This window comes from Gopherus evgoodei, chromosome 4 (assembly GCF_007399415.2).
Source record: "Gopherus evgoodei ecotype Sinaloan lineage chromosome 4, rGopEvg1_v1.p, whole genome shotgun sequence".
Classification (NCBI taxonomy): Eukaryota; Metazoa; Chordata; order Testudines; family Testudinidae; genus Gopherus; species Gopherus evgoodei.
Genome location: NC_044325.1, coordinates 6,970,261 through 6,984,817, shown reverse-complemented (window position 1 = coordinate 6,984,817; position 14,557 = coordinate 6,970,261). Strand labels below are relative to the sequence as shown.

At 48.2% G+C, this 14,557-nt stretch overlaps 2 protein-coding genes across 4 annotated transcripts in view; both read right to left on the bottom strand.

The window, feature by feature from the left end:
- Positions 1-14,557, bottom strand: part of LRR1 (leucine rich repeat protein 1) — a 49,976-nt gene that overhangs the window by 18,961 nt on the left and 16,458 nt on the right. For 2 of the 3 annotated variants that reach the window (XM_030562804.1, XM_030562799.1), the window contains exon 5: positions 12,257-13,773. The exons of the other annotated variant lie outside the window; for it this stretch is intronic. In XM_030562804.1, the coding sequence (XP_030418664.1) occupies positions 13,649-13,773 (125 nt within the window). In that variant the 3' untranslated portion in view covers positions 12,257-13,648. Of the gene's footprint in view, positions 1-12,256; positions 13,774-14,557 lie in introns of those variants that run through there. 3 annotated transcript variants of the gene reach the window in all.
- On the bottom strand, positions 249-1,722 carry MGAT2 (mannosyl (alpha-1,6-)-glycoprotein beta-1,2-N-acetylglucosaminyltransferase). Its single transcript, XM_030562798.1, has one exon. The coding sequence runs from the start codon at positions 1,705-1,707 to the stop codon at positions 370-372; it is 1,338 nt and encodes a 445-aa protein (XP_030418658.1). The 5' UTR covers positions 1,708-1,722; the 3' UTR covers positions 249-369.

Sequence of the window (14,557 nt, the reverse complement as noted above, 5' to 3'; positions counted from 1 at the left end):
TTCTCAGTACTTTGAATATCATGGATTTGCTCATTTCAAAATGTATTTTACATGGAGTTTAAGAGATTCTGAAAGTGAAAAGCCCTCTAATGTAATAGCTAAGAGATGCATTTTAATGTTTAGCCTTGTCAGTAAGCACAGCATAATGGCCACTTTCTGTATCTGGGCTTAAATTTTGTTTTCCATCTGATCTCAGCCGTAAAGCCTGTCCCATTTAAAAAAATTAACAAGGAAACATGAAAGATGACTAGTTTTGGACAACTTTTACAAGAATGTTTATTCATCTTAAAGCAGAAACTCTTTTATTCACTTTTGTCCATAAGACAGTATGGAATAATTCAAAAGAGAGGCTATTTGAGAGTTTGATTTTCACTGCAGTCTGCGATAACTTTTACAGAGTTCATGGTCTCTAATATCTCCCCACCCTCCGTTTTTCACGTGAGGAGAGAGAGGTGCCATGGAGTACCTTTTACTGACACTCATTGTTTCAGGAAACAGGTACTGTTGGTTGCTGCTTAAGAGTGAGTCGATTTTGGCACTCTGGGTGGATGGTCTGCAGGATTTCTTGTGGTGCATGCCACAGTCCCCTGTATGAAAAACCCTGGGGATTTCGGGTACTAGCACTTTCCAGAATTTGGGAAGACAAGAGATAGTCAAATGCTGCAGCGTCCAGTCCCAGTTGTAGTCGTCGTATGTGCAGAAGGCATCTGTGCACTCGATCAGTTGCTGGTAGGTGTCTCTGCTGAAGGCCATGCCCATATTGTGCTCGGTGGACTTCCACGTCTTCATCTCCACCTTGTCGGCTTTGCCGGAGAAGCCCCCCCGCACCACGTTGTAGCTGCCAAGGGAGAGGACCTGGCACTCGGGGCACTCCTGCTGCTTCAGCGCCCAAAGCTGCTTGAGGACGTGGTAGAAGTCGGGGGCCAGGTAGTGATCCTCCTCCAGGAAGAGCACCAGCCCCGTGTGCTCCCGCAGCGCCCGGAGCCGCTCCCACACGAAGTGCAGCTTCCACCACCAGTGGTGCTTGGTCTGGGAGAACTTGGCCTCGCGGTAGTGGCCGAAGGAGTCCGGGTACTCGGCGTTGATGCAGCCCAGGCGCAGCGCCGCCGCCTTGTCGATGTCGCGCGGGCAGTCGCGGGGGTCGTGGCCGGGGAACTCGCGGGGGTAGAGCTGGGTGCTGAAGGGGAAGAAGATCTGCAGCACCTGGCAGAACTCCACCTGCGCCGCCAGCCGGTTCAGCTCCTCCGACCACAGGTCGTGGCTCAGCACCAGCAGCGCGTTCTCCACGCCCGGGGCCCGGCGCAGCGAGTCCAGCAGCAGCCGCAGGTGCTCGGCCCGCTCGTGCACCTGCACCACCAGCACCAGCTCGGCGGGCGGGCGGCGCGGGAAGCGCGCCAGGTTGCGCACGGGCTGGTCGAAGTTCAGCTGGTAGACGAGCGCGCGGTAGCCCAGCGTGCGGTTGGCCGGCTCGGGCCCGGGCCCGGGCCCGGGCGGCGGCGCCGAGGCGTTGGCGGCCCGGCGGCTGGCGGCGGAGGCGGCGAGCTCGGCCGCCCGGCTGGCGGCGCGGGGCGCGGGCGGCTCGCCGGGGTCCCGCGCGGGCTCGGGCCTGCGCTGGCGGCCGTGGCTGCCCCAGAGCGCCAGGCCGCAGGCGGCCACCAGCAGCGCCAGCAGCAGCAGCACCTTGCGCTTGTAGATGCGGAGCCGCATGGTCCCGGGGCGCGGGCGGAAGCGGGGCCTGGCGCGGGGCTCGGCGCGGCTCGGCTCGGCTGGGCCGGGCCCGCCCCTAGCTCATCGCGCTCCCCGCTGGCCCCGGCCGGCGGCCACAGCGAGCCCGGAAGGGGGAGGAGACGCCCGGCCGCGGCCGCCCCTCCGGCATCAGCGCCGCGGAGCGCGGGGGCGCCCAGCCCGCGGCGCGCGCATGGCCCCGGCGGCTCCTCGCGGCCCGGCGCTGAGGGAGGCTGACACCAACTGTCACGGCGGCGGCGCGCGCGACGCCCCCAGCACGGGACACGTCCCCGGACGCCGTAGGACACGCGCCGCACGCGGGCCCGGCCCATTGGTCAAAATCGCTGTCACTCACCCCTTCCTTCCGCCCCCGGGGGCGGGCGTGTTGGGAGCGGCTCGGCTGGCCACGCCCAGCGCCGGGCCGGGCCCGTGGAACCCCGCGTGGGGCCGGCGGGCGGATGGGTCGGGGCCGGGCCGCCGCCTCGTGCGCTGGGACTGGGGCTGAGACGCCGGGCGGGGCCGCTGCTACCCAGACAGCGCTGCCCAGAGCGGAGCCAGTGGCAGCTGCTCCGTGTTTGTAACCAGGGGTGACCGACCCGGCGTCTGCTCCTCTGAGCGCCCCCAGGGCCTGCAGCCCGCGGCGGCTCTTACCGCAGACACCCGCACCAGACAAAACACCTGCCCCGACTAGCCGGGGGGGGGCGTTACCCGAGCGTGCCCCCTCTGCTACCCCTGCCCCCGCAGGTCTTTGCACAGTCCTCTAGCTGCATTCAAATTACGGCCGTTTGCCAGGGGTGCCAGCTGCAGGCTAGGGCCAGGCTCTAGGCATTCCCTTTACTGGGGGAGCAGATAGATTATCAGAGACAAGCAGAAACTGCACCAACTTCTAGTCTTATTGGAAAACGCAGGAGAGGGGCAGGCCCAAGCCCATCCACTTCTAAAGGCCCTTCCCCCAGCATGGCAGGAGGAACCCCTGGACCCAGTATCCAAATGAATACAGGGACAACAAATGAGAAAAACAGGCACTGAGGTAAAGGTCATAGGTTCAAAGCAAGGGTACCGGATGGGGACACCAAGCAGAGTACCCCAGATAGCACCCACTGCTCCTCAAAGGTGTCGAGGGAGCCAGTGGATTCTGCCCGGCTGCGTGAAACTAGGGAGGAATGGAAATAGGCTCCACAGTCACAGAGCACCCCCTTGCCCTGCATCCTGCTGGTAGTGTAGATGGAGTGTTTGGCAAGGTCAGGAGAAGGTTGACAAGGAGGTCTCGCAACTTCATGGGGCCACGGATGGAGTGTGCAAAAAGGAACAGGTGTGGGGAAAAGTGCAGCCAGAATGGACCAACTTCTAGTGGTGAGAAAAAACTTAGAGCTTACAAAAAGCTCATCTTCAGGTTCTCCAGCCCTGACCTGAAGAAGAGCTCAGTGTAAGTTCCAAAGCTTTTCTCTCTCACCCACAGAACTTGGTCCAATAACCAATATTACCTCACCCACCTCTCCCCACAATCCTGGGACCAGCACTGCCACACCCCCACTGCATATATAGATTATAGCACAGCAGTAGCTCTGGTATAGTTAAGGTTGAGTTGCTTCCTGTGTAAATGGAAAAGTTTGAAGTTTTAAAATCTACATCCTGAGTTGGCTTGCCTTGAACACTGCTGTGCCTCGTGAAGGTGGAATAGGGTTAGTGGTCCAAAGTCGGGGTAATCTGAGCAAGGGATTCCCAAGGCATAGCCTTCCTTAAAAAAAAAAAATTAACATGCTTAGGGCTCAGAATAGGTGTACCCTTCCCAAACTGACTGGTCACTCAGCATTTGGCTGTGTTAGCACACAGCCTCCAGTGCCCTTTGGAGAACCAGTATAGGAAAATGTATTGAGTAAATATTCTAAGTCTGGGTCAACACAAGCTAAACGGATGCACCTGCCTGAAAGGGTGAAGTACATGTGTGCAGCAAAACAAGGGCTCTGCTGAAACCAGAGGGTTCCAAACAGGCTGTTGTCACAATAACTAGGTGGCTCTAGGTGACATACTGTAGTAACTGAACTTGAGTGACATCCATGCACTGTTTAAGGCATACTCTCTGTAGTTTTCAGAAAATGTGTTATGCGTGTTCCTTGTTCTCTGCCTGCAGACAGCAGGGGCTCCTTGTGGAAGTCTTGCCCCAAAACCAAAATTTCTGGTTTAACAGCAGTACTTTTTAAAGTGCTCTAAAATCCACCTACAAACTCTGATTTTTAATATACAAGTAGTGCCAAGGAAACTAACACTAAACAAAGGAAAGATTATTAAGCAGCTAGGGTAATGTAATGACTACTCCTAGGGTTCACCTTTTCCTGAACAACAGAACTGAGCCTGATCTAAGGAAAGAAGGAGACAGACAGCTGCCCCAACATAAGATGCTCACAAGATTTTCAGATTATTATAATTGTTTGGTGCAGAGCTAGAGAAAAGGGGGGGGGGGTGGATTGGAGCAGGGAGGGAGGGTTGGAGCAGTGCAGGGTAGGCGCTTTGTCAACCTTCACCCCTTATGGGTGTTCTCTGGCACAGCTAGTGAGGGGCCAGCACAACCCTGGATGTTAACCCTTATTAGGGTAAGGGATCATCCAAACACTACATTTGAAAACCCAGTTTGATGACTAGTGCTTTGACAAAGATCAGGGTTTCCACAAAGTAGTTCCTCTGTGGTCTCTCACTACATAAGGGATCGTCCTCAGAGGGATCTTTGTTCATTGGGAGCTCAGAAGCACTGACAGAGCAGAAACATGAGGAAGTGGGAACTGAGCATGTCCTCCAGTGACATATTTTGGGGCAGAGGAAAGTAGAGCCATCTGTGCCCTTCCCTGCAAATAATCCCCACATTTCTTTCATGGGGCTCTACTAGGCCAAGAGAAGGGCTCAGGAGCTCCCCTTCCTTCTGTTATTCCCCTCCTTTATGCTGCCTCCAGCAGAGGGGAAGGAACATCAGTATTCCCCCTCTACCACTGTTTCTGGGGGAAAGGGGAGGTCAGAATAGGAGAGAAAAGAAAAGAAGTGGATCAGAGCTGTGCAGCAAGGGAGGGGGAGTCAGCTCTGCTTCCTCAAATCTGTCCCCACAGTGCTGAGAGCTGGATGGAGAGGTGGGAATTAAGGGCAGAGGCGGGGAGAGGAGCTAAGAACAGGCATGCCTGTTGCAGGGTCCAGGCAGAGACCCAAGTGAGCAGTGAAATCGGGATGTTTGACATACGGCCCGGAGAGTGTGGTTGGGAGCTGTGAACTGGCCTGTGCAATACACACAGGCCAGGTCTACGCCTAAAACTTAGGCAAAGCTAGCTACAATGCACAGCCCTGAAAGAGGTAGGGTGTGTCTGTGGAACTGCAGCACCACTAAGGCACTGCAGCTGTGCTTCTCTACTGTCGATGCTCCTTCCTACATCAATGGAGGGGGCTTTTATTGCTGCAGTTAATCCACCTCTCTGGCAGGCAGTGGTTAGGTTAAGAGGAGAATTCTATCAACCTAGCTACACCTACAGTGAGGAGATAGGTTGACTTACGCTGGCACTTAGGGAGTGACATTTTTAACAGCCCTGAATGACATAGCTAGGTCAGTCTAGTTATTAAAGGTAGGTCAGGCCATAGTAAAGCTGACCTAGGTCTCAGTATAGATACCACTAAGGTGATGTAAGAATTCTTCCATCAACCTAGCTACTGCCTCTTGAGGGTGTGGATTTAAATCTTTCTTTTCGAGCACAGTACCAAGTGTCTATGCTACAGTAGTGTAGCTGCAATTGTGCTGCTATAGTGTAGACATAGCCACAGTGTTGAGAGCAGGGTGAGGAGCTGAGAACAGGCATCCTCCATGCACATAATAGGCCCACAATTGCTGTAAAGGCAGGAGCTCGGGCAGGGGGGAACGAGAACACCCAGTGAGATGGTTGGAACAGTTCAGCTGGAGCTGAATGCTGCTCAGACCTATTGTTTCAGGCTGCATTCATTTCCATGGGGCCTCTCCAGCTCAGAAGAGCACACTGAGATGAATGGACCACTTCACACCTCTCTGAGGCTCTTATACTGCTAAGAGTCAGCTGAAGATGGGGAAAGAAAAGGGGGTGGGGGCGGGATTTTGGAAGTGTTGCTGGAGGGTCTTAATCCTGCAGGGGATAGTGGGGTGATGAGAGGAGGTGAGAAAGGAGAAAACTGGTTCTCTAGGTGTTTACAGCTACTGCAGTGGTTCCCAAACTGGGGTTCGTGAAATGTTACAGAGGGTTCTCAGGGAAAAAATTCCCTAATGGTGGACAGAGCTGTCCCTAGGAACTCCGGGCACCCTGGGACCAGCAGCCTGGGGCCCCTGGACTTCCAAGAGCTAAGCAGATCAAAGCAAGCACAACACTGAGGAGTAGGGTGACCAGATGTCCCGATTTTATAGGGACAGTCTTGATTTTGGAGGCTTTTTCTTACATAGGCACCTATTACCCCTCCACCCTCTGTCCTGATTTTTTATACTTGCTGTCTGGTCACCCTGAGGAGATTTAAACTTCAAGACTCCTTATAAGAAATGGAAAGGGAGGTGGATATTTTTTGCTGTTTTTAAAATTATATAGGCAGCTAGTATTGTTTTTAAAATGATTATGAAGAACAAGTTTAAGCTTTGTTGTAATGTGCGTTGTTTGCCTGGACTGCTCAAGACCTGAATGCTTGTGTAGGAGGAACTCTGAGCTGGCTTCTTAAATACTTTCATGCTGGTTTTACATGATACTCCTTGATGAAACATAGGAGCCTTGTCTTATAACAGGCTTAATTAAAGTGATACAAGCTATGAAAGTGAGATCTTGGAAGAGTGTTGCTGTTTTCATAATGTAATAAAAATACTGTAATGATAAATAATAATAATAAATAGCATGTAATAAGCATGTCAAATAAATTTTATATTTCCAAGATCACTGTTTTTATAATTTATACTCAGGTAAAGAAGAAAATCCCTGCCAATATTCATTTTTAGGAGGGGGTTCGTGAGACTTGACAGTTTAGTGAAAGGGGTTCACAGGTTGTTAAAGTTTGGAAACCACTGAGCTACTGTAACCTACATGGAATAAAGCTTTCAAAATACTATGAAATAACCATGTCTGTGTTTTCCCTCCCTACCCTGTTCACACCCAAAAAATTCCACAGCATCATTTGACTATAAACAAAGTTCACAGGAAGGAGAAGAGCCACTTAGGAACCATGTAGCATCAGTTCAGCTGCCAACCCCTGTGACAACCTACCTCCCTAACTAAAAACTCTCTCTACTAATAATTGCCTAGTGTTTTAAACAGAACAGCTATTTAACAACAACAACAAAAAACAACCCATACCTAATGCAGAGTTAAGCTTGCCTGGTGGTGTCTCATGCCCTTCCAGAACAGCAAATTCAGCTGCATTCAGATCTCTGAGAATCAGGGGGTACAGTTAAGGTATACACCATCCTCACCCCCAACACAGCCACAATTCTGCCCTCGCTGAGTGCTGCCCCATCATGCCCATAACACACACACTGCTACTCTACCCTTGCAGATAACTCTTTGCTGCAGCTAATCACCACATTCTCTCTGCTGCTTCAAGGCGTATCCTCTGGTTCTTTTGTACTGCAGTATGAGGAGACGCTGATTCTTTCCTGTTGAATTATGGGAGAACCTGAATGTCCTTCTGCACATGGGGGATTGTGGGAAGGCACTGGAGGACTACTGGCACCTACGTAGTTTAACCTGCATCGTCACTGCAAAGCGTAGGGGTTACTTGCCCAAGTGAAATCAAAACTGGGCCAACTAGCCCCAGTTGAAAGCATCACTTAACCTGGAGGAGAGGTTTCTGTAGGTGGATGGGAAGGGGTTTAGGGGCAACACCCAAGTAAGACCCTGTACAAACAGTGAAGATGTACCCACAGATGCCACAGAATACTCTGAAAATAGAGCACACAAACACTGTATGACGCAATCGAACACTTCTTTGCTAAGTTAAAACTTGGGTATATGGGTCAGATAGCAATCAGGAGCTACACTTGCTAAATGTTATCACCCTTCCACCCTCACCCCTATGGTTCCTTCTAAGACATTAAATTTCCACTTATCCCTCCTGAGACCTGGAGATCAGTCATATCTGCCTCTAGCATATGGACCATCCCCATGATCTCTGCACACCAGCATGGATGCACCCTACAGAACTCAGGATTGAAATGAGGCATACTTCATCCCTCCAGGTAAAAGTGCACCTCTCCTAATATATCACAGTGACAACTCTTCCAACCTGCTTCAACTAATCCCTCCACCATTCAATATATCACCCCAATAGTGAGTACACCTGGAGTGCATGTAGGTAAAGGTGCCATTCAAATCTGGAATACAGCACAATGACACCTCACAGTCCTTCATGTCTACTTACTGTGGCACTGCTACTTGCTGAACCATTGCCAGCTCCGAGGGCTCCAGAGACACAGAGTCAAGGTTGCGTTGCAGAGCCGGTGTGTACGCTAGCTCTGTATTTCCTGGTTTTCAGAGGTTTGAGTTCAGCAGAGCCTGACATTCTGGAAGGATGAGACCCCACAAGGCCACCCCAATTCTGCATTAACAGTGTTTTTGTTGGCAAATCTATGCGGAGCTCAGTACCAGTGAGCAGTACTGAACACCCCTGCTTGCACTGCTGTGTTAGAGGAGAGTTTATTCGAAGGAGAGAGATTTTACTTCTTTTTTAAACAAAGGGCAGGGCAGGGCAAGGCAGCAATTCAAACCCTCTCTGCTGAGAGCTGTACCTATATCGGTACATTCCTCACTGTTTTTCTCTCTGCTGCTCTTGGTTTTGTTTGTGATGCCCATTCCCTCTTCAACTCACCTTCATTCCCCTCACCCTTCTCCTAACACAATATCCAGCTTTTAGCAATCCCCTTGCCCACTCCGGTCCTCCTTCCCTCTCCCAAGAGGCTCCTCCCACCACTACACTTTCCTGAGGTTTCCCACACTCCCTCCATTCCAATCGTCACTGAATCTTCTGATTCTAACCTTCCTTGCCTCGTAGGAGATCACCTCAAGCATTCTCCTGAGAACGGCCAGACTGGGTCAGACCAAAGGTCCATCTAGCCCAGTATCCTGTCTTCAAACCGTGGCCGATGCCAGGTGCTTCAGGGGGAATGAACAAAACAGGTAATCATCAAGTGATCTCACTGCTCTTTCAATAGCAGTGGAGAGGACAAATCACAGCACCCACGTGTTCTGTTACATAAGCCATATAACTAAGCCCCCACCAAATTCACGGGCCATTTTGGGCAATGTCATGGTCATAGGAATTTAAAAAAACAACCCATAAATTTCATGATTTCAGATATTTAAATCTTAAATTTCACAATATTGTAATTGTAGGGGTCCTGACCCCAAAAGGAGTTGTGGGGGGGAGGTCACAAGGTTATTATGGGGGGGCTGTGGTACTGCTACCTTTACTTCTGCACTGCTGCTGGCAGCAGCGCTGCCTTCAGAGCTGGGCAGCTGAAGAGCGGCAGCTGCTGGCTGGGAGTCCAGCTCTGAAGGCAGAGCCATCACCAGCACCAGTGCAGAAGTAAGGATGGTATGGGGTATGGTATGGTATGGTATGGTATTGCCACCCTTAATTCTGCACTACTGCCTGCAAAGCCGGGCCCTCTATAAGTAGCCAACTCTCCAGCCACCCAGCTCTGAAGGCAGCAGTGCAAGAGTAAGAGTGGCATGGTGTGGTACTGCCACCCTTACTTCTGCGCTGCTGCTGGCAGCGTGCTGCCTTCACAGCTGGGCGCCCGGCCAACAGCCACCGCTCTCCAGATGCCCAGCTCTGAAGGCAGTGCAGAAGCAAGGGTGGCAATACTGCGACCCCTCTAAAATAACCTCGTGACCCCCCTGCAACTTACTTTTGGGTCAGGATCCCCAATTTGAGAAATGTTGGTCTCCCCTGCAAAATCTGTGAAGTCTAGGATAAAAGCACAAAAAAGACCAGATTTCACAGTCCATGACACGTTTTTCATGGCCATGAATTTGATAGGGCCTTACATATAACACAATATTGTAATTTGTAATATGTCCTTATTAGCCATAAATAAACATAGCAGCTACCTGACAGCTCCTCAGTTAGCGAGCCGTACTTGCTCTGGGACAGCGTACAGCCGAGTACTACACTTGGAAATCACACTGTTAAATTTATCTGCAATCATCAAAATGGTAAAAGGCACTCTGACTGAAAGCAAGGATGACAGAAAATCCGAGAAGGAATTTACAAGGATGGGCCTGAAATATTTCTCAGGCCTAGTCTACACAAGTTGACTTGAGTTGACCTAGTTGTGCACATCTCTACACCTAAGTTTGTCTCCTGCTGACGCAAGTACCTTATTACAGCGACTCAGAGCCATCGTCGATCTACTCAGGTCAATGCAGCGAGAGCACAGACACTGCATTACTGAGTCAACCCTAACAGTCCTTCAGCAGCTGTCCCACAACGCCAGTCTCCACAACAGTGGCTGCTTCAGTCACAGCCTTGAATTTCACTGGGTCACAGACACCAGAAACCCTCATGCCTCCTTACCTTTTGAAAAATCACATTTTATCAATGCCTTTTCCTGAATGCCCACCTTGGCCAGCACACCTACCAGCTCACCTTTGTTGCATGCATCTGACCATACTGCCTCCCCCACCCACACAGCTACAAGACACGCTCCTGCTGGGAGCAGGCAAGATGTCTTCTCCTCCCAGCCCAAGAGGATCCAAAAGGCTGTACAAGCCCAGCTACAGAACAGCCATAGAAACACAGACATCTACGTAGAGATTGCACAGGGGATGCTGAAATGGGAGTCCAACACAGAGGAGCAGCAGTGCCATATGCAAGCCAAGGAACTTTGCCAGGGATACCAGGTGAGAGAGGGCAGCAAGAAATCTGGTGCTGCTCTGCAAACCTGCCATTTTTACAACAAACTGCATGCCATACTCGGCAGTGACCCCACCAGGAGCCCGCAGAGGACGGTGAACACTTCACAGGAGCTGGACGCAGAGTCCCCTGCTGTGAATAGTAAGGAAGAGAGGGAAGCAGCACCGGGGAACTCTAATCATGCCACGAGCCAGATACTTGAAAGTCCGTCAAGTCATGCCAGTCCCACCAGCTGAGCACAGATGATACCCGTAGTGAAGAGAAAGGGAACTCAGGCAAGCATGTGCATGCTTTCATGCATTTTTTTACTTTTGGTTTTTGGTTGCCCAAAACTTCACCACCCTTCCTCTGTTAACAATTTTCCCCACTTACAACTGACACCCATACTGTCTGCATGCGGACAGAACAAAGCCATTGACTTTGGATTGCTCACTTTACTGGTAATACGTTAGAAATTAAACAATAGGGAATAAATTCAAATAAATTAGTAGGAAAATCGGATCACACGATGCTGGAGCATTCTAGCACCACATTGTGGTTACAGAAGGAAATTTTTGTTTTAGTGCAAGCTATGCTTCACAGAGGTTTATAAACCTAATAGCTGTGTGTTAAACTCAGATTGAAGACTTTAGCTGCAGACAAACCTAATCCAGATGTTTGTCAGGGTTTTATTTTACCATCTTTACTAGCATTATCTATCATTGCTACTGTTGAACAAAACCACTGCTCTCACGTTTCTGGAAGTTGGAGGAAGGTTTTTATTGTAAGTCTCCATCTTTCCATGCTGGAAGTGCTGCATTTCATCATTTCTCTCCCTTAGATGAACAGTTTCCCTGGTTTTCTTCATATTTCTCTGGTCCTGAAGTGAATCTCTATCCTTGCCATTTAGAGCAAACATACATGGCCCTCATCAATTCTGTGGCAGATTACTGCTGCCTAGTCACAGCTTCTGTGCAATGTGGTATTTACAGTTGTACAGGTACAGTTGTTTGTAGTTATTGTATCAGAGGGTACTTGAACAACATTGTTTATATCCATATTTGTACATGTTTAGTGGCTAAATAAAGACAAACCATTCATCAGGCTATATATTAGTGATCTTAAATTCAAATTGGAGACTATTTCTGGGAATTCTTATGGGGTGCAGGGACGATAAACACATTCAAGATTGTGAGGCACTTGGATATTACAATAATGGATACCATGAGTATGATAGCGCTAAGCTAATTTTATGAAGTAAATCCACTTAAAAGGTAGCCCATAGCCTAGTTTTCAATGGCACTTAACTATGTAAAATTGCAGTGCTAGTCAAGTTTGTTTATTTTTTAAGGTGGAAAGCTAAATGATGGGTACTAATTACATTTCAAAGAAGTCTCATGTTAGAGCAGGGGTTGGCAACTTTTCAGAAGAGCTGTGCCGAGTCTTCATTTATTCACTCTAATTTAAGGTTTTGCGTGCCAGTCATACATTTTAACGGTTTCAGAAGGCCTTTCTATAAGTCTATAATATATAACTCAACTATTATTGTATGTAAAGTAAATAAGGCTTTTAAAATGTTTAAGAAGCTTCATTTAAAATTAAATTAAAATGCAGAGTCCCCCAGACTGGTGGCCAGTACCCAGGCAGTGTGAATGCCACTGAAAATCAGCTCGCATGCCGTCTTCGGCACATGTGCCATAGGTTGCCTACCCCTGTGTTAAAGTATCCTTAACTTTAAGATGATTTGAGCAATTGCCTTCACATCTGCAAAAGAGATTCTAGTCTATTCAGAGTAAATCCCAACATACTTTCCCTGTACAAAATTATAGGGATTTATAATGAAATTCTGGTCACAACATTAACTAAGGAGCTGATGCAGAGTGTTTCCATGTTCAGGATAAATTTTAATATTTGTAACTCCAAAACAAGCTTGACCAATTTTCTTCATAGTATTAAAAAGTTTTCTTTAGCTTTAAACATACACCTAGAAATTTGCAAATCAAAAGTTAAAGGACTGGGGCTACAAGTATTGGAGTTACATAATTCTAAGAGAGAAGTTGGTCTCTGCATAACATACCAAAATAAGTCAACTCACCCATTCTGTTCAGGTTGGATCAAGTATTTCATGGAATATTCCAATACTTTAATTTGTATGTTCCCTTTGATTACATAAGTGTTCATAGGAAGTTCTCCCAGAATCACATTAAATAAAAATGCAAGTGACTTCTATGAGAACACATCAGTTTTTCACCAATTCATGTCTTCCCTTTGGAAAGCCCATGTGTTTCATGGTCACTATATGAACTGGTCAAATGACATGGACTAGAGTGCCAGCAATGTGTGGCTGACACACAGCTCTACCTAGTCTTCACTATACAACCATATCATTACCACCAACATAGCCCAGTGCTTGGATGAGATCAGTTCATGGATAAAGAACAGCTGGCTGAAGCTAAACTCAAGCAAGGCAGAGGTAGCGCTGGTGGCAATAGGAATGGACTTTGGAGCTGCAGTCTCCTTCGGTTGAAGGGTCACACCCATAATTTGTCAGTTCAATAAGTAGCTTAGGAGACTCTTGGTTTCTCACACTAAGCTCTCACAAGGAAAGCGTTACTCACAGATGTTGCTATCATCTCTGATTGGCTAGGGTGAACAATGACATGGCCTCTGTTATTCATGCCTTCATTACCTCTTGACTGGACTGCAGCAACATAGTATATCCGGGCATGAAGCCCTCGGTGCTTAGGAAACTTCATCTAGCATGGAATGCTACAGCACATCTCCTCAGCACCACTGATGACTGAACATGTCAGACCTGTTTCCCACTCATTATGCAGGCTTCCCATAGAATACTGAACCAAGTTCAAAGTCTTGGTCCTTATCTTTAAGGTGTTCAATGGCCTAGGACCAGGGTCTGTAAAAGATAAGCTACAGTTCCAGGATGAAGATGTGGTTGATAGCTTTGATCCTCTGAGCCCAATGGAACTTTCCACAATAAGGGTAAAGCTCACCTGTATAGGAGACAGAACCTTGAGGCCCACCCAAACCTACGGAATCAATGCCCGCAGGAATTCAAGACCATCACAAACTTCCCCACCTTACACTCCAAGTGCACAGCACACATTTTTCCTTCACCTTCTCTAATACAAATTGAAAAACACTCCACTGTACACAGTTCACCTGGGGAGAGAGTGAGAACATGACAGATGTTAGTATGATGCTTAATGTAATAGTGGAAGATCCTCAGATACTATGATCATGAGCTTGGTACAAAAACTTACACACAACTCCAGAGGATCTGTGGCACCCACTACCTCACTCCTATCCCTTTCAAGTTAATTCTGTGACAATTTAATTGTATCCAACCCTCCCCATCAGGAAGGGCAGATATGCTGGATGCAAAAAAAGCAAGCACATCTGAAGACAGGCAACTGAAGAATCCTGGAGGAGTCCTCCATATAAAACAAGATTAAAATAATCCCTCCCTGAGTCAGCTGCCCAACTTTTGTTCAAGACGACACCAACTTTCCTCCCTATATATTGGCCATTAACTCCCCATGAAGTGACTTGCTCAACTGTTATTGCTATATTTAAAGTCTATACCTTTGTCTCTCCGTTCCACCCCGGTCATGAAAACAGATGATGCAGTGCATATAAAAATTCCATTTGTAAATTAGTGACCAATACCTTAGCTATTAAGATTGCCTCAGTCAGCTAGGTCACTGTTTCATTCACCTTACAGCAGACTTTCTGTGGAACTTGTTTTACATTTCATTTGTTTGGTTTCTTGAGATCAGTTTTAAATAAACAGGTGTATATAACTTCCTGGTTTGAATTATTTCAGTAATTAAACAGCTATATAAATACAGAATAATAAAATCAATTGTTCCCTTTACTAATATAGTGCTTCACAAACATTATATAATGATGAAAACAGTATATAAACTCACATGACATTTGCTAT

What these genes read in the sequence shown, in the direction of transcription:
- MGAT2 (XM_030562798.1), bottom strand. Translation starts at nt 1,707, where the DNA reads ATGCGGCTCCGCATCTACAAGCGCAAGGTGCTGCTGCTGCTGGCGCTG.